The sequence below is a fragment of the Trematomus bernacchii genome, unplaced genomic scaffold (genome assembly GCF_902827165.1).
Source record: "Trematomus bernacchii unplaced genomic scaffold, fTreBer1.1, whole genome shotgun sequence".
NCBI classification, from domain to species: Eukaryota; Metazoa; Chordata; class Actinopteri; order Perciformes; family Nototheniidae; genus Trematomus; species Trematomus bernacchii.
The window spans coordinates 161146-187682 of NW_022987592.1; the positions used below are offsets into that span (position 1 = coordinate 161146).

Genomic DNA, 26537 nt, shown 5'->3' on the forward strand with positions numbered 1-26537 from the left:
ATATATTGCAATATATTTAAAAATATAAGGACTACTTTCCCATATATGGAAATGTATGATCCAATATATTGTATTATATTTACCAATATATTACAATATATTTTTGTTTCATAAGGGACAACAAAATGCCTGCGTTTTATCCAGTTTGTACACAACGATGGAAGACCTCAAAACACTGAATAAGCAGCAGTGGTCCACTGAAGAGACCAGCTACCTAGTGGCAATCTGGTCTTCCGAAGAGGTACAAAGGAAGCTGGAGGGGAGCATGCGGGCCAAAGCCATTCTGCAGCAATTGAAGCGAGAGATGGCGTCCGCTGGTTATGACCGTAGCATGTTACAAATTAGCAACAAATTAAAAAAACTGAAGAAGGATTATCGGGACCAAAAGAAAGAGCTCGGACGGAGTGGCAGCGGTCGTACGAAAACAAGTCCACATTTTGACTTGCTAAACTCGGTCCTCGGAGACAGACCGACGAGTGGTGTGGGATGCACCGTGAATTCGCTTTCTCTCTCGTCAATTGGGTTGGAGGACGAGTCATTTAATGCTGGTGAGTTATGCATTACTGATTTGTGTTATTTGTGCCTTTTTGTTTTACAACATAAACTAAACCATGTAGCTATAGACAGACCTGGCAATAATAGCTAAAGTTTACCTACTACAGCTACCGGGTGGGCACCCATGCGCTAGCATGCTAATGCTAACAATAATAAACAAAGGTATCCCCATGGCAAAGACAGCGAACGCCTCCAATGTATCTTCTTTCTTCTCACTAACGATGTATGATTTGTTGAAGGGCTACTTTTGTTCATTGTGTTTATATTGTGTTTACAGGCATATCTCGTTTGGAGTGCAGTGAGTCGGAACCACCACCACCGTCGGCGTGTAGCTCGCCTGTGCACATGCTTGGGTCTCTTGCCACAACAAGCAGCTCTTCCCAGGAATCTCTGGTGACCCTAACCCAGCCAGTGGGCCGTAACAAACAGGGTAAGGTTTACAGTGTTCATAATGGTAATACTGTTCCCTGTTGCCATTTATCATGGCATTGTCATTGTAGTAGTTGTTGAAGTTATGCAACTGCAGCCATAATAACAATAAAACATTTCATTACACAGTATATAATTTACACCTCATAGAATGCCATGAACACGGTGTTGACCTCATTATTATTTTTCCCTTTGTAGTTAAAAGGAAGCGGGATTCGTCATCTGGCCTTGTCCCGTTAATGGAGAGGAGTGAAGCCAGGGACGAAGAGCTACTGGAGCATAGCCGGGCGATGCTTCAGGAGGTGCAGAACGGCAATGCTGAGTTCCTACGGATCTTCAACGTCACAGAGCAGAGCAGAATCGAGCAGAGCCGGATCGACGGACTCGCCAGAATCGCAAAGGCCGAGCAGGACAGCCACATGCTTGGCTTGTTAGACAGGATGGTGAAGGTGATGGAGGCCAACAGCAAACAATGACATTATTGTTGTATCTCCATTGTTCATGCCCCTTTTGTGTACATAATTTTTAAATACACTTAGTTATATAATATATACAGTATGTTCTCCACACTTTTTTGTGAATACTTGTATACATTCTTTTTTAAATACACTTAGTTATAGTATATACAGTATGTTCTCCACACTTTTTTGTGAATACTTTGTATACATTATTTTTTAAATACTCTATTATACAATATACAGTACAAATATTGTCCATACTTCTGATTCTTTGATTTGTATGTACAATAAACATAAGTCAAAAGTCATGTCTTATTACATTTAATTTTTTCAGTGATCCACTGCAAACTAGCTAATGTCACTATGATAAAACACTGAACTAAAACAGTGGTAGATGACAAGTATGACTACTTGTATGCTAAGTCTGATTCTGCCATGCATTCTTTAAACAAAATGATGCTAAATGGAATCGTTACCTGTGTTATCTAAAATAAATGTGTCATTGTCAAGCTGGAGCAAGGCACACCATTTATTTTATTCCTATTTCTCTTTAGAAAGAAGTTAGGATATAAAATACTGACATAAATCTAAGTGAAGGAAACAAACTCAAATGTACTGTGCCCTTACCCAGCACAAATGTAATGACATAAAGCTGAGGTTAGCACTAAATTGTTCATAACACATCCAAAGAGAGGGCGACCAATCCCTGATGAATGTTGAGCACAGCTGTATCTGCACAGCAGCTCAGGTGACTGCACACACTCACACACATTTTATTTTTATTTTGATACGCTTTGGGTATTGCAATTTCACACGTTTACAAAAGTAGCTTAATAAATGTAGCTCTCAGGTGAAGAAAGGTTGGAGACCCCTGGTCTAAACCTTTTGGGTATGCACTATTTTTATAAGAATATTGTTCATACATTCTTTGATTTGTATGTAAAATAAACATGTCAAGTCTTATAACATTTTATTTTTCTCTTGGACATTTATGTGAATTTTCAGTGATGTACTTACTGTATGTGGGCCATAATAATGTGAGAAATTGTCATTGTCTTTGACCTTAATGAGAAGTATTGATTTTTGATAAGCTTTGGGGATTGCAATTTCACATGTTTACAAAAGTAGCTTAATTCAACCTATGACTCCTATGTCAATAAATGTAGCTCTCAGGTGAAGAAAGGTTGGAGACCCCTGGTCTAAACCTTTTGGGTATGCACTATTTTTATAAGAATATTGTTCATACCTGTTTACATTCTGTGATTTGTATACAAAAGAAAACACAATTCAAGTCTGATCCAGTGATTTTATTGTAAGAGGCATGATACAAAATAGATCAGGTTTAACTGCAGTAATATTAGTGGTCCCCCATGTTGAAATACTCCATCAATGCAGATCTAACGTCAGCTCCTTCTTGTCTACCGTTCTCTGGAAAGGGGTGTAAAGGGGGTTGGTTGTACACAACTTCATGGCAATATTCAGTCGTCCCTTGAAAAGTCGTCCGATGCCTTCCATTTCGTCTCGTAAGAGGATAACCACAGCGAACAGCGCTTCAATACAATCGGCCATTGTTGTTGTGATTTCCGCACGGTTTGGGTTTTAGGAAGCAGGCACGTAAACGGTTACGTCATGACGCAAACGATGAGGCAATGACGCAGTACCATCCCGGCTCTTGAGCGGTGTGAACAGAGCGGGAGCTGAAAAGGGAAACGGGAGCTGAACCAGAAAAGCTCTCGCGAGGAGCTAGAAAGTGAAAAGCGCCGGTGTGAAAGCCGCATGAGGTGCACCTGTAGAAGGTCAGGATCCTCTCTATGGTGCACCTGTAGAAGGTCAGGATCCTCTCTATGGTGCACCTGTAGAAGGTCAGGACCCTCTCTATAGTGCACCTGTAGAAGGTCAGGACCCTCTCTATGGTGCACCTGTAGAAGGTCAGGATCCTCTCTATGGTGCACCTGTAGAAGGTCAGGATGCTCTCTATGGTGCACCTGTAGAAGGTCAGGATCCTCTCTATGGTGCACCTGTAGAAGGTCAGGATCCTCTCTATGGTGCACCTGTAGAAGGTCAGGCTCCTCTCTATGGTGCACCTGTAGAAGGTCAGGATGCTCTCTATGGTGCACCTGTAGAAGGTCAGGATCCTCTCTATGGTGCACCTGTAGAAGGTCAGGATCCTCTCTATGGTGCACCTGTAGAAGGTCAGGATCCTCTCTATGGTGCACCTGTAGAAGGTCAGGATGCTCTCTATGGTGCACCTGTAGAAGGTCAGGACCCTCTCTATGGTGCACCTGTAGAAGGTCAGGACCCTCTCTATGGTGCACCTGTAGAAGGTCAGGATGCTCTCTATGGTGCACCTGTAGAAGGTCAGGATCCTCTCTATGGTGCACCTGTAGAAGGTCAGGATCCTCTCTATGGTGCACCTGTAGAAGGTCAGGATCCTCTCTATGGTGCACCTGTAGAAGGTCAGGATGCTCTCTATGGTCCACCTGTAGAAGGTCAGGATGCTCTCTATGGAGCACCTGTAGAAGGTCAGGATCCTCTCTATGGTGCACCTGTAGAAGGTCAGGATCCTCTCTATGGTGCACCTGTAGAAGGTCAGGATGCTCTCTATGGTGCACCTGTAGAAGGTCAGGATGCTCTCTATGGTGCACCTGTAGAAGGTCAGGATCCTCTCTATGGTGCACCTGTAGAAGGTCAGAAGTGCTCAAATCGCTTAACATTACATATATCAGACATGTAATACATCATTACTGCAGACAATACCCAAGGGAGCAATTTAGGGTAAAGTGTCTTGCCCAAGGACACAACGGCATGTTGACTGCAGTGGCGGTCAGGGCGGGATTGAACTGGTGATCAGGCCGATGGCGGTGGTGTCAGCTAACTTGATGATGGTGTCGGAGCTGTGTGGATTAACCCTTTCTAAAGGATCTGTACACATCTTCCCTGTTTAAAACAAGAGGGCAGGGACTTGTCCAGCGCTGTATAGTCCTCGTCACCAGCCTGTCCGTTTGAACTTCTGCCTTTAAGCAGGCAGCAGAAGTGAGATGTGGAATGACTTGCGAAAGGGGTGGCGGTTGAGGGTCTTGTATCCACTCCGAAAAGGGGAATAAACATGTTTGGAAGTGTCTGTCGACAGTATAGTACAGTACTCTATCTGACCTAGTAACAACTCGTTGGGCTGTGCAATATTGAACAAGTTATTTAATGCTTCAGAAAGCAGGCACAACATATAAATATGACACACATTTAAAACATGTTAAGGCACCAGGTAAAAGTCCTGTTGTCTGTGGTACAATATAGTCATTAGTGCTTACCGGCATAGCATAATTGTGACATCAAATAAGATTCACTCACAACTAGCATCTCTATACTAGCTTTTCACTTGTAACATCATTTCGTAAGCTTGTTCAAATACATCATTTGAATTACAGTCTTCCATGATAATAGAAACATTAACCGACTTAAAAAAATATTGCATGTTCAAATAATGCATGCAAATGTATTTCTCCTTTGTTGTCTTTAAGAAATAACACTTTGTAAAACATGACTGCAGTTTATGAGCAGGGAGTGCTACAGAGGAAGAAGCTTCTCATCATGGAGCAAAAAAAACAACTCTTATTTTGTTCAGGTGAGACTTTTAGCTTCAATTATCCCAAAAACATTTTTTAAAACTCTTTAAACACTTTCAAGTGCAAATCTTACTCTATGCTGTGCTTTTTATTGCAAGAAGCAGTGCGTTTTCTGTCCGTAAATAAGAAGCTTCATTCAGAGACTTCTCCATCGTGGTGCGTTTCTGGAGGAGCGTCGAGCAGCTCAAACATGTCATCAATGACCTGCCACAGGCAGCTCTCCAGAGGAAAGTCATTGTCCACCAGATTTACCAGGAAGTAGTTGTCGTGGATATACTTGATGATCATTCGTGAAGGAGACTCATCCTCGTAGAGGTTGGCCCACTGCTCGATCCACAAAGCAAAGGCCTCGTCCTATGGAGACATGGGGAGAGGATTGTCGTTAGGCCTAAAACCTGTGAGTGTTCTAAAACCCCTTTTACACTCAAATTAGTTCTGTGCTGGTGCTAGTTTGATGCTTTGTTGCACCAGCGACAGGATCCTGACCCTCTACAGGTGCACCTGTCTTGCGAACAACTTAAAAAAAAGTGTAATCTTCTTTTTGGCTTCCACCTACCAAATCCCCTGTAGAAGCCAGGTCATGATGTCACCGTTTACCTTTGTGCAATGCCAACGTGTATAGCCCTCACAACAACATCTTGCTCTTAGTCTTTGAATTGTATAACGACTTTCTCCATAGTGAGGTGGTTACTTCTTTGCCATTATAATTCCGCTGCCATAGCCGACCGCTGGAGTGGTACGTCTCATCTCTCAACACCCATATGAAACAGAACTGTAAACAGATTTTCTATTTCTTTATGGATATTTTACAAATCACTCCCCTTTTAAACGGTATACTTGTTTTACTGTCATATTGTATTTCATAGCCTACCTGTTTTTCATTTATTCTCTTATACCTATAATGATCATATACACGTGTGCCTCGGAAATACTCGACATTGAGAAATGGCCCGTGGCCGCTGGAAAGTAGTAATCCACCGTCTGACTGTAACAACAGTAACATCCCTGATGCTAATTTCCCCATCATTGAATCGTTTTTTCAGTTTTATTGTTTGGCTTCATAGTGTCAATGAGTAAACATTTGAATGAGTAGGCACTTGTTGCCATTGTGGCAAGTTCTATTTTACAGGCATATTTAACCAGCGTATCCGTCACTATGATCCATCTGTGATCGAACTTGTGATTGTATTTATTACACCTGGTAGTTGGTATTAAAAAACAACAAAAGTCACATGGTAAATGTTGCATGACGTTTATATAACGAGTATGGTCGAGTTGCCACTTTGCGTTTTTGGCACTACCGCTTCTGTAACAGCTTTCTACTCTCCGCTGTACTCGTCATGAACTGTTATTGCTCAGGTTAATCTGCTCAGACGGCAGCCTCAATTTGTGACATACGCGGTTCAATGTTTTTGGTTCTGGCAGAGAAGCTTGGGACTGAAGTTGAACACGTTTTTTGCAGGCGCTGCAGTGAAAACACAAAACAGGGTCGCCGCAAAGGCCCTGAAACCATCTTTAAGGGGTAAACACACGTTGTGTTAAAGAGACTGTTTGGATATTTTGAAGTGTGCTTGTATGAACATCTGCTCTCTGTCAGTGTTTTACCCTACATTAGAGACAACTCCGAGAAACAGTTAGAAGCATTAGTAAAACTAGAAGAGCCCACTGTCTGCCAGGAGAGGAGAGGCTATCTCCATGCAGAGCTGCTGGACAGACCAGAAGCAGTGTGTGCAAACTGCTCTATATACACTACTATTATACTGTAGACTGCAAAAATATGTTATTGCGCCGGGTTGATTCTGTCAGACAGCTGAGTCACATAAGACATTTTATTTGGTATTAACACTTTTTATTAGTGGTTTGTCAGTATGCCAGGGTCTTGTGATGCCAACCCTAAAGAACATACTAAAGGGAAGTAAATAAAGACAGGTTTTGGTTCATGGCTACTTTGAGTTTCAAGGTCTACACATGTTTTAGTACCTCAAGTTTGTCATCCGTAAATATGTATTTTTCCAAATGTTAATCTATTGCAGTTCCATTTTTTACACAAATGCACACCTTCATCATAAGGTGATGAAGGTGTGCATTAGTCAGGGTCCACTACAGTGGGCTGGACAACGTAACAATGAGGTCACTTCCTATCTCCACAACGTTTTTAAAAGCCCTTGTTTTTGGTCAATGCATCGCACCTTAATCTTGTATCATTTTTCACTGGAAGAAAACAAGCAAATAGCAGAATGCTAATCATTCCTGAATCCCTGCACAACTCTATCTTACCTTCCAAAACATAAAGCTGACTGGGTCCACTACAGTGGGCTGGACAATCTCCCTTCCAGGAAAGATGCCCCATGTCACGGCGTTAGGCTGCATGTCAGGGGCGTTGGTCAGGTTACGGCCCTTCAAACAACATATTCATTGGGACATATTAATAATGCATATTCAGACACAAAACATGGAGTTAAAAGGTGCTCAGTAAAAACGTACGTGCACATTAACGATGTGGTAGTTGACACGGGGCTCATACTTTTTCAGTACTTTGAGGAGAGCAGTCACATTTTCACTAGAAGTGAAGAACTCCAGATAGGCCTGTTTGATGTAAAACAAGAGGACTGAGGCAGCATATCAACTTGTCGGACAAAAACACCCGATTCGCCAACCTGTCCATCCAGAAGGCACAATCAAGAAGAAAGAAGAGGTCCTACCTTCTGAAAGACATAGCCTCCTGCAGGTCCCCAGCCTGCTACAGGGTCTGTGGAGGGTTTGCCGTTTATGTTGGGCTGGGAGTTGATGGTGAGGACTCCTCGTCTGTTCACTTTCTCCAGCTCGTCCTTCAGCAGGTTGGTTTCTGGGGCCAGAGGCTCATCATTCCATGGCAAACACTTCACCTAGCAGGAGAGAAAACAAACATGGTGTATTTGTTGACAGTTAATGCTTCAAAGCTATGGGCTAACAGTTGGGAGAGTTCAACAGATTAGGATTGTATTATTTTCTCCAGAGTGAAAACAGATATCAGCCCTATGTCTGTGCATCAAGTACAGAGCATGAGTCAGGACATGGTAAACCCAGTTTAGGATGAAGACGTTTAACCCATCTTTATCAAAGAGCTACATTAGGGGATGATTATCTCTTGCATATCTCCAAATTGCTTTCCAACTAATTACGCCGGGCATCATCATCTCTTCAAATCACCAGATCCAAACATATTCAAGTGAAAATACTGAACCTTTGGAAATAAATAATGAATGTATAGAGTGTTATTCTTCACACTCATCAAAACCAAGATTCGGACAAACACAGACTGAAGGCCAAGAAAAGTGTCTTAGGTCGCATTCACACCAGCCTTGTTTAGTCCGGTTGAATCGAACCCTGGTGCGTTTAACCGCTTGGTGCGGTTTGTTTGGGTCGGTGTGAACACAGTCCGAGACCTCTGAAGTGAACTAAACAACCGGACTCTGGTCCACTTAAAGAGGTGGTCTCGGACCGCTTGCTAGTGAACTCTGGAGCAGTTAATCGCTGGTATGAACGCAGTCCGCACCAAAACATAGGAAGCGTAGTATTTATGCGTCACAAGAACGCGGAGGTCTTCAAATCTTTAGTGAAAGAGTGAAGCAGAATGAAGTGTTGAACAGTGTCATGTAAAGTAAAAATGCTCCGTCAACTATACATAAAAGTCAGAGCCACCTGTTGTCGGTGACTGTAGAACGTCTCTCTTTATATGTGTTATAATGTTTTTTATCTCACTTTGTCTGATGGTATAATCATATGTGCCGGCCACTAGAGTCTGTTGATATGCTCTCCAGATTAACAGCAGCATGAAAATAACCTGCCGATGCTCCATGGTGGAGGCTACGGTAGAAATTGCCCGGATTTGCGTTTTTACCCCCTTAATGTCTGACCAATTGTTGAACCGCATTTCCGTGCACATGACTTGTGTTTACAGTTTATAGTTCGTTTGAGTTTTGCCCGTGTGAACGCAAACCGAACCTTCTGAAAAATGAAACAATGTAACAAACTGTCGTCTGGTGCGCACCAAAGAAGCGGACTATTAGGTGTGAATGCGACCTTAGGCTAGCGAAATTGTCTGGAAGTGGACAGTGTCAAGGCAGAGCTGCAAATTTGTGTCGACTTCACATTTGAGTGCACAGACATGTACCAGAGATTCCTTACAAACAAAAAACTCTTGAAAGCAGCCAGGAAAGGGCAAAAGTATCAAAAATAGACTAGTCTATTGTGTTTTGAGTTTGAAGGATTCAGTGAAGCCAGGATAAAAACTAAAAGATAATCCCAAAGTGTCTCCTTTTTGGTGTTATGGAAATGGCCACCCTAGTTCAGACACCAGCAGACACACTCAAACGGACTCGTGTGCCTGACTGTACCATAATGCTTTCATGATTCTGTTTAGATATGCAAGTATAAGACATGATAGCTTATTTTATTAACACGCTAATTTGATATAAAATCAATTAATACTTCTCTTTGTAGGAAAACCTACCGTCCATGACTGCCCCTGAGCTGTTTTATTTGTCATACAAATGTTGAGCTTTGGCTTCTCTTCTATGCATTGCAAAATGCTACACATAGGCTACTCATATTAAGTATCAGATTTGAGCTCTCTTGCTATTCATTTCCAATTCAAATTATTTTTTAATGTTGAATTAATGGCACAATTAAAAAAAAAATCTATATGGAGACCTTTTCATAGTTAACTTCATATTTTTCATTTCCTAAAACAATTATTTGCCTCATATTAACAGTGTGGATCATTGAGACAGCGTGGTGTCCAGGTCTTCTCCCGTTTCCCACTTCCTGTGAGGGGACAGCATCAGATCCACTGAGGGGGCATGAAGAAAGACCTGCACCAGCTTCATAACGTAGCTGTTATCACTGGCTCAGTGTCATTTCATTTGACCACATGTCTTTACATATACTTTTAATAGATTTTATTATTATCCACCTTTTTGTTTTATGTCCTTTTATTTAAAACATTCTTTGAGACTTCATCTTCTGGTTCAAATTTCAATAAATGTAATTTGTATAATCACTCTTGTTTTTATTCTACATGAAAATGTTAGAGATTCCATTCAAATCTGTTGATTATTCATATCTTCCTCAGGCTTGGAATAGTATGTCGAGTTTTTAATGCTAAATGTATATCATTTTCTCACAGGATATAGAATGAGACAACACAGTTTTTATCCATTGTGTATGAATAAATGCTTCAGCATTGAGAAAGAGGGAGGGAGAGAGAGAGAGAGAATTTGTGTGTGTGAGTGTTAAAGGGTTTTCCTTCATCCTGTGTGTGTGTTTGTCTACAAAGGTGGTTCCTGGTTAGTTTGTTTTTTGTTTGTGGCTTAGACCTATATACCGTAAAGTTTATATTATGATGTTTTACATTATGTTCTTACTATGTTACTGAAATTATTTTGTTACAGCAGCAGTGTGTTCAGGTATTAAAATATTTAAAGTTGGAATAAAGTATAAACTACACAACACAAATATAATGCACAGCAATCCATAAGACAAGTCCGATATTTTCATGAAAACTCCCCAGGAAGCCCCAACACCAGGAGGCGCACGCTCGTGAACTGTTAGCACCGTGTTATGCATGCCCACTGCACCTCGCGGGAGCGCACACAGCGTAAAGCCAAAACTCATAGACATTTCAATGATTTGTTCGGCAAAGTTAGGTTTGGAAACGGTATCATTTTCTTTTTGGCGGGCATGCATTACACGGCATAACACCGGAGCCTCGCTGCGGGGAAACTTTGGTGCTATTCCGAGTTTGTTCTAATCTGTCAAAATGACGGACTGCTTTCAGATTTTTTCGTCATTGTTAAAAAAACTTCGTCATAGATGTATTCATGTATTAATCTTAGTTGATATATTTGTTGAAACGTAGCTGTAGCTCCTCTACATTGCTTTTATCCTGTAATTTTATACTAATTTGTCTATTGAACTGCTGTGAAGCGAGTTTGGCTACAATTCTTGTATAAAAGGTGCTATACAAATATAAAGCGTATTACTAATATTATTATTATTATTGTAAATTACCTTTAATATGTCTAACTATATTTAACAGGTGTTACCTTTAAGGGAAGTGTTTATATTTGTATGCCAATATTTTCCTATGGTAAAGTTTTCGTTTTGCACTTTTATTTTGATAGTAAAAAGATCGGGACTCTTATTTTGAAGGAACTTTTACCGGAAGTTAATGGGCAACGGAGCAGTGTAAACACTTGACACGCATGTATAATGACGGATAGATGACGAATAAATTAACATATACTAAATAGTTGGGTTTTTAGCACCTGGCTGATAAGGGCACAAGCTCTTAAGGCCCTGACACACTAGGCAGTCACCAGAGAACTCGCCGACACCGACATCGACTGTTGCATCGGCGAGTTCTCCTGCGTCTTGGCCATGTGTCGCACTGGAACACACCGCAAAGACTTCAGCCGAGCACGTACGAACTGCGCATGCGTGAGTGGCAATAACTCTCCTCACCAGCAGGCGGCGGTAGTGTGTATTCGTCATTCAAAATAGGCAACAACCGGAAGACAGAGAAGAAGAACAGACTGTGAATGATGAAATGAGCACATAAAGTGCTGACATACTATAAAATCACAGTTAATAGACCTGCATCTGATGATCGCAGTGTTCTGGCGGGTGTGTAGTTTATTGAGTCAGCAATGTAGTAATGTATGTAATGTAATAATGGCCACTTCTTGCTAAATTTACATTTCCATGTGATGCTTTTATCCGAGGCGACTCACAATAGGTAAATGAACAGCAGGTTTTACCTTAAATTGTCCTTGGGCAGACACACACACCGTTAATATTGGGTATTTTATTGGGTTCGGGATTCCTATGGATGACTGCCCAGGAGAGAGCGCAGAGAAGCGTGTAAGACTGCGACTCCGCCTCCTGGTCTCAACTCCAGTTTGTCATGGATTACGTCCACAAAGCCCTGAAATGTTTGCCGAAATGAGATTTGCACCTTCCAAAGTAGGATGAATGCCGTCTCTCTTAATCAGACCAGGTTTTCCCCAGAAGGCTGTCCAATTATTTACGAAGCCCACATCGTTTGCTGGGCACCACCAAGACAACCAGCGCTGAAATGATGACATGCGGCTATACATGTCGTCATTGATCAGATTGAGAAAATTAAGGTGTCCGACATTGTTTTAGCATAACTACACACCGACGCCACATTAACTTTGGTGCATTCTGATTGGCGTAAACTAACATCATTACCACCGACGTGAATAATAATCCGGCCCATCGGGATTCGTCCCGAACGTCCCGATGGCCAGTCCGCCACTGGTGTCAACCATGTAAATATTCCACTTTTCCCATTTCCTATTGAATGCATTCTCTTGGATTCTCAAAACATGTCAACTTTTCCATGATAAAAATATCTTGAACAATTTCCAGCCACAGCTCCTGAGTCGGAGCGTTCACATTAAGCCAATTTCTGGTTATAGCTTTCTTACTCGCTGCAAGTACAACCTTAATCAAATATAGATCGCCTCCCATCACAACATCCTTAATGTTCCCAAGATACATCACCGGGCAGGTATTTGGGATTCCATAACCCAAAATAATTTTGACAACTGCATTAACCTTCTCCCAATATGACCTTATCTTTGTACAGTTCCAGAAAATGTGTGAGTGGTTAGCCTCCATGTTCCCACACAACCTCCAACACTGTTGCTGTACACCAAGTTGCCTGCTCTTTATTTTGGGTGTTATGAAAAAGCGAGTCAGGTTCTTCCAGCAGAATTCCCTCCATACTAATGAGTTTGTGGATGTAAATTGCGTCTCGAATATTTGAAACCATTCTTCCTCTGACATTTTAATTTGTAACTCTGCTTCCTATTTTGCTTTTATGTAGATAGTCGATTCCCCCCTGTTTCCCCCCAAAGCCTGGTAGAAAGCAGAAATGATCCGAGACCCCTTCTGCTGATACGCATCCACAATCACCCCAGTTATAGTATCTAAAGATTCATCTGCATTCAGCCTTATCTCTTTTACAAAATAGTGTCTTAACTGCATGTATCTAAAATAATCCCTGTCTGTAATACCATATTTTGCCTGTAATTCCTGAAAACCCATCAATTCACCCTTTTCTGAAACCGTACACATTGCTGTTATGCCCTTTTGCACCCATTCTTTGGATGCTGGATCGTACACCCCTGGTTTAAAATTGGAATCGTATGTAAACCACCTCAGCGTGTGTATCCCTCTCTTTAATTTGTATTTTGCTACTACAACATTCCAGACCTCTAGTGTAAACGCAACTATCGTATTCATTTCACCTCTCAGAGCCCTCACCAAATTCCTATCTCCTACCAAGGCCTGAATGTGGTGACCCTGTACCTTCCTTTCCATGGCTTTCCATCCAGACTCATAATCTGGTCTACACCAGTAGGCCAAAGGTCTGAGTTGGGCTGCATAGAAGTATTCCCTAAGATTTGGTAAAGCCATTCCCCCCTTACTTTTAGGCAACTGAAGTGTCGTAAATCGTATTCTTGTTTTTTTACTATTCCAAACAAATCTAGAAATCATCCTGTCCCAGGTTATGAATTTTTTTTGGGGAACATCAATTGGAAGAGACTGAAAAAAATACAGCAGCCTAGGTAGGATATTCATTTTAACCGTTTGTATTCTGGCACTGAAGTCTAAAGGGAGGGTGGACCACCTTTCTACATCCTTTCGGATATTGTCATCAATTTTGTTATAATTGGCTTCAAACAGGTTGGAAAATGTTTTGGTTATAGTTACACCAAGTTTTGGAATTCCATTTTAGGTTATATGCATGTCTAATTTGTTGGGATGGGGAATAATTGAATGAGAGAATTTGAGTTTTTGTTACGTTCACTTTATACCCTGAATAGTAACCATATGTGTTGAGTAGGTTCATCAGGTTTGGGAAACATACATCTGGTTGCTCAAGGAAAACTATAACATCATCCGCAAAAATCCCAATGATATGATCTCCCCCCCCCCTATATTGAGACCCTGCAGATCTTCACTCTGCCTTATTGCTTGCGCCAATGGTTCAACAAATAAAGCAAAGAGAGTAGGAGAGAGACAGCAACCCTGTCTAGAGCCTCTCTCCAGCTGAATCCTATTGGACAAACTCCCATTTATTTTGATCCTAGCCGTAGGTTCATGATAAATAGTCTTAATATACCGAATTGCATTTTCATTTAAACCAAACCTCCTTAGTACTTCATATAAAAAAGACCAACTGACACTGTCAAACGCTTTTTCTGCGTCCAGACTAACCAGAACCATACTTGTGCCCTTTTTATGCGCATTGTCTACAATATGGAGAGTCCTTCTGATATTGTCTTGTGTTTGGCGCCCTCTAATGAATCCAGTTTGATCTTCATGAATAAGATGGCATAAAAGTCTCAAATCTTTTACAGATCATTGAGGTAAACAGCTTGTAGTCCACATTTAAAAGAGAAATTGGCCTATAATTTTTACAGTGGTCTTTGTCTTCCTTAGGCAAAATGGAAATAATTGCTTCCCTCCAAGATGGGGGAGCCCTGCCTTCTTTAAGAGTCCAATTAAAACAAGACAGAAGCAGAGGTGTTAGCTCCTTCATGAAAGTTTTATAGAACTCTGGTGGGAACCCATCGCTGCCCGGTGATTTACTGGTCTTTAGCCTACTGATTGCAGCTTCCAGCTCTTCAACTGTAAATTGCGACGTAATGGTGTCATTCTGTATCTCACCTATAGATGGCAGATCAAGCGAGTTAAGAAAGTTTCTTATTGTGCTTTCATCAGCTAATGGTGGATTAGAGTAGAGTGTCTTATGCCGCAGTTCCACTACACGGTCAGCCTCGGCCACGCTCGGCCACGCTCGGTACGGCTTGGCCTTAACAGGGCCGACTCACTTCATGCTGCGCTTCCATTACAGTTTAGGAACTGGGGTAGTTACTATAGTAACGCAGTGTAGGCGGAGCCGTGACGTCATCTTCAACGAGAACTCCAGAAACACAACACAGCCGTTAGCTGTTAGCACTCAGAGCTCACAGCTCCTTATATATGTTCAGAAACTCGACAAAAGTTAAACAAGTACAAACCACAGACTGTCTGTGTCATGGTGAATACAGTCGCTGCTTTATTTATGTCTGTATAGGCCGTTGTTGTGAGTGTGGACGGTCGGAGCATATACTGCGTTAGCTTAGCCAATCTCCATCTAGAAAAACACGTATTTTAAAAGGTTTTTCGCCTGCCGTCTGTCTGCAGACTTGACAAAGCATTAATTCATGGTTTTTACTAACCGGTATCAGTATGTTGTTACTTCGGCATCATTTTGAAACGTGTATTACAATTAAATCACGGTCAAATATGTCCATCTTGTTGTAGTTGTAGCCCCGTTGCCAGCGCTCCTCTCTCTAGTTTAGCATACTCAGCCCGACTCAGCCCTGTTTGTTGGCCTCGATAGAACCACAATTTTCTCGGGACAGAAAAGACGTGAAAAAGTGGCCCCGGGCCGGGCCGGGCCGGAACTAGGCCTAGTGGAAGCGCAACCAAAAACGGGCACGGCACGACACGGCACGCTTAAAGCGAGCTCCGCGCTGTAGTGGAACTGCGCCATTATAGTACTCTTCAAATATTCTTTCTATCTCATCTGGCTCATACAATAGTTGATTAGTTTGGGGGTCCCTTGTTCTATGAATTGTATTAGAGGCTTGCTGTTTGCGCAGGCGTCTCGCCAGGAGTCTAGCTGCTTTTGAGCCTGATTCATAATAAGACCTTGCCTTTTTTTTAAATTTCTCCTCTGAGGATCTCATTTATCTCCCCCCTTGTTTCCTTAATTTGTTGTAATGCCGATTGATCCCCTGTACTCTTATGTTTTGTCTCCATTTCTCTCAATTTTTCTATTTTGTATTTGTATGTGGCTAGCCGGGCCTTTTTTTGTGATGCTGTTAGGGCGATCAGCTTTCCACGGAGAACAGCCTTCAAAGCATCCCACAGTATCCCAGGGTCCACATCCCCATTATCATTCTCCTCTATATATATTTTTATCTCTTCCCTTAACTGTTCCACGGTCGCCTTATTATTCAAAATACCCACATTGAGCCTCCACACTGTATTCTTTTGTCTACTATTCAGATTTATCGACAAGCTAATCATATTATGATCCGAAACATCTGCCACCCCGGTTTTACTCTCTGTGATCCTGTGACTTTCACCCGTATTTATTAAAAATTAGTCAATTCTGAAGTATACAGAATGGGGTACTGAATAGTGTGTATAATCCCGTTCTAGCCGGTGAAGTTCCCTCCAAATATCAATTAGTCCCATTTCCTGCACTGACGCATTAACAAACTTGGTCAGGTGCTTCTTGCTATTTTTGTGGCTTGTAGTGTCTATGGTATGATTCAGGACCACATTAAAATCCCCTCCACATATCAAAATATCCTCAGTCTCTAATGCAGGGGTAGCCAACACGGTGCCCGCGGGCACTTAGTCGCCCGCAGGGGCAACGTGAGTCGCCCGCGGGGCATGTTCTAAAAATAGCTCGCCAAGCAAATCCAAAATGTATAAAATACACAAAACTAAAAAGGAAATGTAAATAAAAGAATCTACCCTATGCATAAATGAAACCTAAATCATAGCGAACTCTATCTACTTACTACAACTCTATATCTATCTAACACCCCTCCTCCCCCCACCCCCACAATGAATATCGACCAATCACGTTCTTGCTTGATTTGCGGGACCAGCGTTGCAGTCTGGAAGAAAAGCAATGTGGAGTGGCACCTCACCGCTGATTTTCCTTCTGGCAGAATCTACACAACACATCAGCCCCATTGAACAGCCTATCATGCCAGCCTATACAACACATGGGGGGCAGAGTTTTACTCTGTGTGTTGCAACTTGCATATATATTTATTGCACTTGACGCACACACACGCATGACGTAATTTCCACCTGGGAGAGGGGGGAAATGACCCCCGATCTTTTCGAAATCCCGTTTGTGTCCCCCCACTTTAAAAATATGTTTATTATTATTTTTTAACGCAAGCCGTCATCGACACGGAGGAGCATACAGCCTCTGTGAGCGAGCGAGACAGAGGGAGAGAGAGAGAAAAAGCTAGGGGGAGAGAGAGAGAGAGAGAGAGGGGGGGGGGGAGAGAGAGAGAGAGAGCGAGCGAGAGAGCTAGGGAGAGCACACCTTTATCTATTTAATATAGATAAAGTAAGAAATCATTCCAATGTGTATAGGACAGTAAAAAAAAAAAAAAAACAGTTTGAAAGGGGAGTGATTAGTAAAATAAGCATAAATAAAATAAGCTAACATAAGATAAGAATAAACCAGTTTAAATGATTTGTTATTGGTTGTGATCATATTCTAAAGATGTTTGGATTATTGAAAAGTATACAGCTCCCTTTCATCTGAGTGTTGAGAGCCGTTTCCATAAATTCATGTTGTGCTCAAAGTGCTCCAGATTGATGCATTTCACTTCAACATTTAAACATAATCTTCCCAGGGGTGCATGCCCCCGGACCCCCCTGGAGGAGGTGAGGCCCGTCCACCCCCAAATAAAGCAGGTTAAAATAATTAAATTGCATACATGTTCTTTTAGTAAACACTGAAAACGGGTCCCACAGACCCAAACAGCACACAAAGGTTAAAGGTAAGCATATCATAATGTTAAAATGTGCTAAATATATACACTGCAAAAAACAAAAACAAAAAAAGGGGTAAAAGTAGCCCCTGACTTGTTTTATTTTTTGAAAGTAGCCCTCACCCTAAGGCCACATTTACACGAGAACGAAACGGCTTGTATCTGCATAGTTTCTCTTACGTATAGCCCTATTATTTACACGAGGCCGTAACAAACGGACCCCACAAACGATAACGGGTCCCAAGGTGGATAGATTTGCAAACGAAACTCTCTGGGGGGTCAAACGAGTCCGTGTAATCGCCTCTATACGAATATTTCCTGAAAAAATAACGATAGCCCCACCTCTCCCCGCCTCTGCTGCTCACTGCTGCAGCATGGCCAGTAGCTACTGCTAGTGCTACTGCTACTGACCATGCTACAGATGTTAGTACAACATCTACAGCTCGACCATGCTACAGATGTTAGTGCAAAATCTACAGCTCCTCTACCACAACCATCAGCAACAAGTGGACATGGAGAATTACATGAACTACTACATGTTGCTAAATCCACCGCGGGGCATAAACAGAAGGGTAGCCATGGCAACATTGCTGCGGGGCTGCTCCGGGGTCTTCTTCGCTGCTTTTGGTGTATTTTGTGGCGGAAGTTACAGCGCCACTTACAGTCCCGGCATATGTACTACAGCGTGTCCATCGCTTTCGAGCGGTCTTGTGTGGAAGTACAGCGCCACTTACAGTCCCGGCATATGTACTACAGCGTGTCCAGCGCTTTCGAGCGGTCTCGTGTGGAAGTACAGCGCCACTTACAGTCCCGGCATATGTACTACAGCGTTTCCAGCGGTCTCGTTTGAACAGACGCGTTAAATGAAACGAATGCATGTGAACGGAAGACTTTTTTGAAAGCGCATACTGTGCATAAACGCAAACGTTCCCGTGTAAAAGCAGCCTAAAAAAGGTTGGTGACCCCTGCTCTAATGCAATGACGTCAAACAGATTTAAAAAAATAAATGTGTTACTCTCTGGGGGGGCATATACATTGACCAATGTCACCACTGCATTTTCAAGCTTTCCTTTCACTAATACATATCGTCCCTCTTTGTCCCTAACTTCTTTATGGAGTTCAAATTGAACTGCATTTGAAATAAGGATAGCCACTCCCCTCTTCTGGCTAGGTTTGTAAGAACTATAGAATGTATTTTTAAAACCAAAGCATTTTAATTTTTCATGCTCCTGTTGAGGCAGATGAGTTTCTTGTAAAAATAGTACTTGGGCCTTTTCTTTTTTCAATTTAGCCAGGACCTTGCTCCTTTTAACTGGATTATTCATCCCATTTACATTAAGTTACACCACTTTTATATTATTGTACGGCATTTAAATAACCCAATCCTTTGCATTCACAAAACTCCAGACAACTGAAAACTACACAGACCTGAACATCTGGCCCACATGTAGTGAACGTAGAACGTAAAAAGAAAAACGTAGACTTCCAAGGTAGGGTGATTCCTCGCCACCCTAAGTCCCCGTTGGCAGGAAGAGGGGAGAGCCTCCTACTGGAGAGCCCCTCACTAGAGGTGAAACACGCAATCTCACGCATCCTAGTAGTCCAACGGCATCCGATAGCACTAATATAATCCAAATGAAGTCGTGACAAATATATACAGTGAATATATATATATATAATATGAATCAGTTAGTCCCGGGAGGGATCCGCTCATACTCTTGTAGCCTCTTCCTTACTCTGCTCGCGGTCTCGTCCCCACCTGCACTACTCTCTCCGACGCGCTGCCATGTCTTGGTCTGGTGGAGACGCTCCATCTCCGGGTACAGCTCCGAAGCGTTGCGGTCTGGTATCTCCACGAAGAAACCTCTCCTCCTCAGCTCCTGCGCACTGTCGTATGTGCGTGTTCCCGAGTCCCAGTGAATGCGCATCCTGTCGAGAGGTGTCTGGAAACGTATATTTTTCTCTTTAAGGACCCTCTTTATTTCCACGTACGCCTTACGCTTCAGGACGACCTCCGTTGCATAGTCGTGATCGAACGATAGACGTCGCCCTTCCATCAGTATCTTTTTTTCCCATGCCTTTTTCAGTACCCTTTCTTTGGTGGTAAACTCCAGAAAGTTCACCACTATGGACCTTGGCGGTGCATTCCTTTCCGGTTTGCGAGCCACAGCTCTATGGGCGCGTTGTATCTGTAGGTTGGTGTCCGGTAAAGCGAGTTCAGATTTCAAAAGTTGCCACAAAGTCAGACATGGAGTTACCTTCCTTCTCTTCGGGTACTCCATAAATGCGCATATTATTTCTCCTGGATCGACCTTCCAAATCCACCAGTTTCCCATGCATGGCTCTCTGTTCTTTCATTGATTTAATCAACGCATCTGACATAGCCATGTTTACTGTCTCCGCCTCATCGATTCGTTCCTCCGCTTCTTTCAGCCTAGTTTCGTGGGCATGGGTTAGCGCGGAGTTAGCAGAACGTTTTTGGTAAATTTCCTGCTTCATATCTTCGAGTTCAGATTTCATGTCTCCCTTGATTTCTTCTTTAAGTTTGTTTAAGTCTACTTTATGCTCAGCCCTGAAATCGCGTATTTCCTGGAGCACTGAGCGCATGGTGTCTGCCGAGTCCTGTTGTGAGCTAACGGAGCTAACGGAGCTTTGAGCGTCTTCCATCTCCGGTGAATTCTGTCTTTCTAGTTTGTCACCTTTCTTTTGACTTATAGTTCTCTTTCCCCCTCTCATTCCAATAAAATTACATCGATTTGTATATTACTTGGCGAGTTAAGGGGGTTGGTTTCCAATCGCTATCGAGAGCTAAAAATTAAGCAGCCATCTCACTCGGCTTGCTCACCGGAAGTCTCATATTTGTATATTTAAAGCATTACACATAAATAATTTTGGTCAGAAGTACAAAAGGGATTAGTAATTCATCCATAATAATTTAAAGAATCTTTAGAGTATAAACAGATAAGGAAAAACACATGTTTACACTCAAACAATTTGCATGTCTGGATTATGGACAGGGCATTTAGATAATACGAATAAGTGTTCACTAAAAGTGATAATATTAATAATTATAATAGAAAGAAAACATAGGCCTACTCTTGAGTCAATTTACGTTGTTGTGATCAGTTAATATGCTCTCTGCTGGTTTTTACTGTTGTTAAACAGTGGGATTTAAACGGGGAATATATGGAGATGTTCTTTTTGTAGTGTGTGAAAATATGGTGTATGGAGTATTTCAATTTATAGGAGAAAATGATTTACTGAAAGAGCTATTTTGAGTGAATATGTTACCAATGGTTGAAATCATTTTTAAAAGGAGTTCTGTAAGGCAAGGCAAGTTTATTTATAGCACCTTTCAGCACACGGCAATTCAAAGTGCTTTACAAAATAAAATATATTGTAGCTAAAAGCAACTACAGAGACCATTCAACAAATTAAATATTCAGCTTTTTCAGCTAAATTCAGCAACAGTACACAGTTTACAGCATTCGCACGCATTTTCAGCAGGAAATGCATTTTCTAGTATTTATTTTGCGATCCAGACATACCAACATAACCAATCAACATAAACTCCCTACATTCAAAAGGAGTGTTCGGTGTAATCCAATACAAGAAAAAGATGTGTCCCATTGACCAGCAATATATAGACATGCATGTCATATCCTCCCTCATGGCGTATATTTATTGACAGCAAAGTGAGACTTAAATTAACTTATTAATTGACTAAATTAAAACCAAGATTATTCACAAAAAATAATAGTTAAGTAAATATAATCTAATGCATTTAAAAATATTCAAACAATAATAATCTTAATAAAGTAAAAGTTGTCTTTGCTGGCTACCCTTTACTGTCAGTGATGTTGACAAACAGAAATGAAATGAATAAAAAGCCAATTTTAGAGATGTTCATAATTAAATGTAAAAATAATTAATATTTGGATGTGCATGACTGATGAGGGCAACTAATAATACACAATTAATAAACCAATTAGGTTATAATATTTGTAACATTATATCTATATATATATTAGGGCTGTCAGTCGATTCAAATATTTAATCGCGATTAATCGCATGATTGTCCATAGTTAAATCGCGATTAATCGCAAATTAATCGCACATTTTTTATCTGTTCTAAATGTACCTTAGAGGGATATTTTTCAAGTTTTTAATACTCTTATCAACATATGAGTGGACAACTATGCTTTATATGTTTGTTCAAATGATAATAAACAATGACAAATATTCTCATGAATATTAAACACAACAACCTCTGAACATTACAAATACTCGCCTCAGTTCAACCTGGAACCTCTCTCATACAATAATACAGTGTGTGTGTGTGTGTGTGTGTGTGTGTGTGTGTGTGTGTGTGTGTGTGTGTGTGGAGACACTGTGATGGATCGTTGGAGCTATGTGCAGCTCAAGGCATATATGCTCGAACGGGAGCTGCCTGGACGCTGCAATCATGTTGCGCGCACTATCCGTGCTGAGTGTGCTGACTTTTCGTACAATGTCCCACTGTCTGGCTACCTGCATAAAGTCAAGTGCTCGGCGCAGTTGTCGGCGAAATGTCGCTCCTCTGTTTTCATTGAAACAGCTCCTTCTATCCGTTAGCGCAGCTAGCTAGCACCAGATGCTAACAACAACAACAACAACAACAACACGTAAGGTGTGCCTCGCTCGCCCCACACATACACACACCCCCCCGGTCCTCCCGTTAAATCGCGTTAAAATAATTAGTGGCGTTCATTTTTTTTTGCGTTAACGCGTTATTAACGCGTTAACTTGACAGCCCTAATATATACATTACATAAGAGAGATGTTATCAGTGTATTAGCATTAAAACATTATCCAATCAGTGTTATCTGTGGGAAAAGATATAGATCCTATTTTAAACTCTTAAGTATAGAGTTGAAATATAAATCAGGTATTACCTGTGTGTCTGATTAAATTATGTCTATAAATCTATATCTATCTATAAAAATCTCACTTATCATTTAACCTCTTAAGCACGGCGGTCCCCCCATTGGACCCCTCCCACCTTTTTGTTTTCGAGATAATGTCTCAGGGCTTCTTAACATTTATGAAACTATTAATGTGTAGCACCAGATTAACGGGAAGAATCTCAGCTAACTGAAGATATGAACCATTTTTACCAAAACAAAACACAAGTCTCATAAGAAGCGTCTAAATGACCCGAGCGAAAAAATTCTAACGCACTGCGGCACACAATTCAAGATAAAGATACCCTTATTACTTATCGTAGCTGCACATACAATATAGCCTATTAAAGCTGAGACTCCACTGATTATTTAGGTATAGTATCATCACTGAGCGATCCGAACTTGCGACAAGGGAAGCAAACACAGACATCACAACACGTACCTTTACGGAGCTTTTACGGCAGATCGTCTCACCGTAGCTGTCAATTAGGTCAAAAGACGTGTTCAATGGCATTAAAACGAAAAAAAAAATATCAACAACTGTTGATCCACAGGTTGATAATGTACCTGTACCTTTAAAAAAATTATTTATAATCCATAATTCCATTTTTTATGTAAAAATCGGAGCGGAAAAGTTAGCTGCTAATGGTAGCCACCAGAGTGTATGCAGCTTCCGGTTTTGGTAACGCGTCACTCTCACTCCTTATTTGTTAACGTTTTGGTGTGTATAGAACTTTCCCTCGATTCCATTGGCTCTAGCGGTTATAAAGAGATTTCATTCATCAAAATCGACCAAGGGGGGCCAGAGATAGGTCAAATCCACCCAAATGACCCCAGAAGTGGGTTTTTTGGCTAAATCTCTCTAAAAAGGTCAAATTTCACTTGTTTTGCATCAATCTTGATACAGGGTACTTATTATATGTTGTACTTTGGATTCCTAAAGCTTTTAGTCTACTAACCCATCATCCAAGGGTAGTTTTCACTATAAGTAAAAAATAATTTTTGGACGGACACTATAATTTACAGTTTTTTACTATGTAAAATCTGAATTTTCTTTAAAATAAAAAACATCTATATTGATTCTGACTTTTCTACATCCAACTCACAGGTTTATCATTACTTTGAGAATAAAGATTATTAATTTAACCCTTTTAGAAGGGAAGATATGGTCATTTGTTCTGGGAATGTCATTTTCGAGCCTGAGACCTGAAAAACAGGCTCAGGGCTTAAGAGGTTAATTTTGCTCTATATCATTAGGAGACATTCATTTTGTTGTTAAGATGGCATTTAACAACCAAGACAGATAGTATGATTAGAAAAAGACAGAGTGGAAAGGGTTGGATTTATTTAACCTCAGTGTGGTAGAATTTCTATAGGTAATGCATCCCGAGACGTGGACTGTCCCTCTGCCTGTCAGACGGCTAAGACCCCGATCCGCCTGAGCAAACAAAGACCTTACCCAAGCAGGAGACTCCTCCTTCTCCATCGAACAGACAGAGAACCAGAGCTGAACCAACAACAAGAAGACTGCATCCAGAACTGCATCCAGAACAATCTCCACCTGTGGCAGCCAGAACCAAAGCTTCATAAAACAGCAAAGAGACTGTAAAGGAGGAGATGAAATGCAAAGCAGTACAAGAACAGTGGCATGATGGGGGCTGCAGATGTAACTGGGCATATGGCTGCATGAAAGAGTTACAGCGGATGGATTCAAGAGCTGATGGACAAAGGGGGAGAAGTCAGAATCAGAGGAGTTGGTCGAGCAGAATGTGAGGAGGCCGGGGTCACGGCTCGAGATAAACCAGAGGAGACGGGAAGGGAATCAATCGGAATGAGTGAGTTTGCACATAAACACACTTATTCACAAACGCACATAAAAAGGACCACATTTAAAGAAATTGAATTGACTTGATAAATAAGTAAAGATAACAAGTTGTATTACCCATGAATTAATCAATTGGTAAATAAAAAATAGCAGTAAAGAAGAAACTATTAAAGTAAAATGAGAAAATGAACCTAAACACACTGAAGGTAAAAGGGGGAGATATGATGGAAATATTCACTACACTTTAAGCAGTGGGTGTTCTGGAGTTAGGAGTGTAGAGTAGAAAATATTCTTCAATCTTTTCATCATGTTGACAAATTATTCTTTTAGAGCTTTTATTCATGTGTGAATTTGGTAGTGTTTTAATTTGTTACAGTATTAATCTACAGTTTAAAGGGAGAGTTTTAATAACCACTCTATAAAATCAAACACATCTTTATTTGTATGGATAATGTTAAAGGGAAAGCTAGTACCAAGCCAAATATAGTATCTCAATCTAGGGTATTGATTTCACCATTGTAGTATATATATTACTATAGAAGAACTTTTTATGGGGAAATAACTGTTGTTTGTAGTCCAAAATGTAGAGTTTAAAATACAAAAATTAATAAAAATAAAAACAGCAAATTTAATTTTGAAAAAGCAATATAATTGGAAAAAAGTTAGATCTCATTTATTAAAAATTAGATGTTATTTATTAAAGAAATATCTGCCATAGTGATAATTCCTAAATTCAACTACAAACCATTGATGAAATTACTTCGGTTTTTAAATCCTTGATAAAGGAAGGAGTAATTGTTACATGTTCGGACACCCAAGGTTCCACATACTGTTAAAGAGGTTAACATTGTTCTTTAAGTAGACCAGAATTGAAGATAAATGAATATAATGAATTATGAAATACAAAGCAGAGCTTCACAGATCCTAATAATGTTTTGACTCAAGAAAATAATTATGTGCACACGTTTCTGAAATAGATCTATTAGATATTTTAATATAAATTAGGTGTTAATAAACTGCAGTAGTAGTAATATAAGGAAGTGAAAATGTTGGCTAACAAATTTCAGGAAATGTGGGAAACAGCTGTCCCAATGAAAAGTTAGAGATATCTGGAAAATTATAGTTGTAATCGTGAATTAATAAATGATGGCGCTCCATATATGACAGATTTTTGTAGACAAAGGATACTGGCCTATGCTGAAATATCAAAGTCTCTGCAGAGCACGACACATGGCCAAAAAGACTGAGACCAAATTACCTTTGACCCTGACTGACAGTGTTACTTGAGAAAAGTCAGTCAATGACTGACTCTGGGGTGTACCTGACCAAATTTGACCTTACAACCTGACAGTGTGAGTGTAAATGTATGTCTGCATGTGATCAGTGTAACTGCATGATTTAAAACAATGACTAACCAAGCATGTTTTTGGACTAACACATTATTCTGGGGCTCTGTGGGAAACGAGAGGTTTACTGTGGAAAATAATGGATGTAAATTTGTGAATAATGTTAGGTATTTTCTTATAATCAATGGTTACCTGAAGGTTTTCTATGGGCTCAGAACAGTCTCATAATACACACATGCACACAGAAGGATTCACACTTGTATTTCATGATCTGCAAAAGGATTCACACTTGTATTTCCGGATCCACACTTGTGTTTTTCAATGCACACACAAATGTGTTCCGTTTCATATACATGTAAATAAAATCCAAATACAGAAAAAAGTTTTACATATGTATTTTTGATCCTCACATATTTGTTTACCGTTTAAATCCTCTGAACCTGCAAACACAACCCGCTTTCTGTGCATGGATCGCTGTGCATTCGTGTGTGGGTCTTTTGAGACTCCCCTGACGGTCACCCGATTCGTACTTGTAATTTTTTCTATCTATAGCCAATCAGATGTCTCCTCAATTCTAAGCCAATCACATGAGCGCGTCCCCACGAGGGTATGATTTATTGCGAAAAAATCAATAAAAGAAAGTTTAAAAAAAAGAAAAATAAATGAACACAAGACTAGTTTCACAAGGGCAATTTAAATTCATAA

At 40.7% G+C, this 26537-nt stretch overlaps 2 protein-coding genes across 4 annotated transcripts in view; one reads left to right on the forward strand and one right to left on the reverse strand.

Annotated features, from left to right (window-relative positions):
• Window positions 1-250: 250 nt before the first annotated feature.
• Window positions 251-1657, forward strand: LOC117481490. Its single transcript, XM_034129189.1, has 3 exons — window positions 251-548; window positions 833-985; window positions 1183-1657. Exons 1-3 carry the CDS (start codon window positions 266-268, stop codon window positions 1458-1460), a joined length of 714 nt encoding a protein of 237 aa, XP_033985080.1. The 5' UTR covers window positions 251-265; the 3' UTR covers window positions 1461-1657.
• Window positions 1658-4619: 2962 nt separating this feature from the next.
• The window catches only part of mthfr (methylenetetrahydrofolate reductase (NAD(P)H)), a 32037-nt gene continuing 10119 nt past the window's right edge, over window positions 4620-26537 (reverse strand). For all 3 annotated transcript variants that reach the window (XM_034129192.1, XM_034129193.1, XM_034129194.1), the window contains exons 9-12: window positions 7768-7950; window positions 7550-7651; window positions 7343-7462; window positions 4620-5419 (exon numbers count right to left, since the gene is read on the reverse strand). In XM_034129192.1, coding sequence (XP_033985083.1) covers window positions 5198-5419; window positions 7343-7462; window positions 7550-7651; window positions 7768-7950 — 627 coding nt within the window. In that variant the 3' untranslated portion in view covers window positions 4620-5197. The remainder of the gene's footprint in view (window positions 5420-7342; window positions 7463-7549; window positions 7652-7767; window positions 7951-26537) is intronic.

What these genes read in the sequence shown, in the direction of transcription:
- LOC117481490 (XM_034129189.1), top strand. Translation starts at nt 266, where the DNA reads ATGCGGGCCAAAGCCATTCTGCAGCAATTGAAGCGAGAGATGGCGTCC. An exon ending in GGACGAGTCATTTAATGCTG is followed by an intron (nt 549 to 832) that starts GTGAGTTATGCA and finishes TTGTGTTTACAG; the next exon opens with GCATATCTCGTTTGGAGTGC. An exon ending in AGTGGGCCGTAACAAACAGG is followed by an intron (nt 986 to 1,182) that starts GTAAGGTTTACA and finishes TTCCCTTTGTAG; the next exon opens with TTAAAAGGAAGCGGGATTCG.